This window comes from Brassica napus, chromosome A3 (assembly GCF_020379485.1).
Source record: "Brassica napus cultivar Da-Ae chromosome A3, Da-Ae, whole genome shotgun sequence".
Taxonomy (NCBI): domain Eukaryota; kingdom Viridiplantae; phylum Streptophyta; class Magnoliopsida; order Brassicales; family Brassicaceae; genus Brassica; species Brassica napus.
Window position 1 is genome coordinate 7,784,102 of NC_063436.1, and position 2,484 is coordinate 7,786,585.

The 2,484-nt window shown below is 38.9% G+C and overlaps 1 protein-coding gene across 2 annotated transcripts; it reads right to left on the bottom strand.

The window, feature by feature from the left end:
- Window positions 1–370: 370 nt before the first annotated feature.
- Window positions 371–2,243, bottom strand: LOC106437692. 2 transcript variants are annotated; one of them, XM_013878629.3, is made up of 9 exons: window positions 2,107–2,243; window positions 1,800–1,914; window positions 1,584–1,714; window positions 1,377–1,516; window positions 1,200–1,268; window positions 991–1,129; window positions 829–891; window positions 701–744; window positions 371–601 (listed from the first exon to the last, which is right to left on the bottom strand). In XM_013878629.3, exons 1-9 carry the CDS (start codon window positions 2,159–2,161, stop codon window positions 515–517), a joined length of 843 nt encoding a protein of 280 aa, XP_013734083.1. In that variant the 5' UTR covers window positions 2,162–2,243; the 3' UTR covers window positions 371–514. The 2 variants fall into 2 exon arrangements, with proteins under 2 accessions (XP_013734083.1, XP_013734081.1); XM_013878627.3 differs by having other exon boundaries at window positions 1,584–1,729.
- Window positions 2,244–2,484: the final 241 nt, after the last annotated feature.

Genomic DNA, 2,484 nt, shown 5'->3' on the forward strand with positions numbered 1-2,484 from the left:
CCTGGATAACATTCCACTCTCATTAGCATTAGTAATCCATTTTCCTTATGCCTCAACAAATTGCGAGAGAGCTCAGAATGTGTAAGCAATATGTTGTCCGTTGTATTTGAGCCTAGAATCCACATCTTCTCTTATAAGCTCATCTTATACTGGTTGAAATACAGTATCTAAACATTGAAGGTTAGATAATAAACCAGGCCATTGAAGTCTGAATTTAACATTGAGGTTAGAGATTATCTCCAAATATACTTTGCCTTCCTTTGACGGGTGACAAGAGAGGCGACACTGTAACTAGGTACGGTCCACTTTAACTAGATAAGAGAGGTGATCTTGTCAAGCTTTTTCATGTGGCAATTTTGTTTTTGAGAAGGACTAGCAACAAAATATATATGAATTTTATTGCAACCAACAAGTTTTGTTGTATCAGAAGAAACAGTGAGAACCTTGTTGAGAATGCATTGCAAGAAACCTTTACATGTCTGGTTGAAACTTTGAAATGTTGTGTGATATGGACTCACATGACGTCTGTACCCACGGGATCCACAGAGAAATGAAGAGCTACTGATTTCTCTACGAACGGCTCGAACTGAGACCTCCACATCTGAAAGAAAACAAGTGTCTCTATTCAATCCTATATCATATGATATGAAAAAATGTTAAAGAGTTAAGTTACAAGGTTCAAGTACAGAAAAGATCTTACATCTTTATACTCTCTGCCCTCAACGAAAATCTCCATGGCGTCAACTGCAGTAAGTGGCACAAGCAAGAGTGAGGAGGGGACTAATTGAGAAAAACAGACTAAAACACACTGTTGGTAAAAGTGATTACAGGAACGGAATCGAACTACTGCTGCATGTGTGAATTCCTTACTGCTGTTGTTAAAGTTTGAGCCTGGACATAAAATAATCAAATGGCTATTCGAATCAACTTGATGTTGGCTATACATAGATCTTATGAATGTCTAAACTCTAAAGTAATGTTTATAGGCACCTTGTGTGGACTGAACAATTAAAGATGGAAGAGATGAAGTTAGCTGCGCAAAAGAATCCATTGCATCTTTAATGTTCTTCTCTGAAGCGTTCTTGGCAAAAGTAACCAGAAGAACAAACTCCTCGCCGTAGTTGTACTCCTACAACAGGGAAGTAACTGTCTATTTACTCAGAATATAAAATGAACTGATCATAGAGTATGATTCATACCTCGCCCTTTCGGAATATTGAAAGGATGTCATCTTCAACCTCTGACTCATAGTCCACATTAGTTAGCCCCTGAAAAATTAAGGACGAGACATCTAAGTAGAGAAGAACAAGAAGAATAAGAAGGCGAGAAGACAGGGCTAATGAGAGGAATGGCGTTTTACATGTGAGAGGGCATACATGGCAGAATGGTGTTACATGTTCGTTGAGAACTTTCAAGAAGAGAGGGTTCTCATAGAACATCTCAAGGTCTTCCTTCCTCTGGAACCGCACAAAGAGAGCGTGTGTGAAGTCTCCACTGCTTTTATCACCAATGCTACCTGTGAGAGTAAAACTGAATCGATAAAGATTGCTTTTTTAATATAATGGGAGTACTCGGAGGCTCACCTACAGAGATAGCGACAATGCCTCTCATTTGGTACTGAGAAGTGTAAAGATAGTCAAGCATATCTTTTTCCTTCTCCTCAGACAACAAACTCTGCTTCGCTTTCAGTAAACACACATGCTCCACTACTTTCCTATAAGAGCAGTAGCTTGATACATAACTAAAGTCATAAACTTTCTCAAGAACTTCACACAAGGAGCTTTAAAAACAGAGATAACCTTGTCTGAATCGACTTGGAACTGGCGAATCGATCATCATCAGCAGCTGAAAATGCTACTCCTTGGTTCTTTGTTCGGGACTGATGGAGAAACACGCCTCCATTAGACCCAAATCCTTCAAATTTCGAGAATAAGAATCGTTAGGACACTAAAGGATTGTTTTTTTTTTTTTTTTGCATTAGTGAAACAGAGTCAATTTTGTCAAAATGTAGGTCGAAATTGACGCAATCCCGAGAGAGAAATAGAGATGAATTGAACTGAGGAAGATAGAGAATCGAAAACCCAGAAGGAAAAACTGAAACTTTACCTCTAGTGAGAAATGGGTGAGCCAAACGGGGGAGAGCCAAAGCTTGATGGATCATCTTTGAGTGTCGCAGTGTGTTTTTGTTTTCTCTTTATCACTTGAATAATAAGATTTATTTGGAGTTTGTGGTAGTTGTAGTTTTGCAATTTGACATGCAAAAATTATAAAGCTAACCGGGGCTTCTAGTTCTAGTGGTAAAGAGTACCGTCACCTGGGTTCGAATTCTGGCTACTGAGGAATTAACATTTCGGCATCGCCAGGGACAGAGGACCGACATGTGGCAACACGTGACTAGTCTGGATCACTTCTATGGGGTCAAGATACTTCTGTATAATTCAAAAAAAAAAATTATAAAGCTCGGCATTCGGTTTATACGGTTTT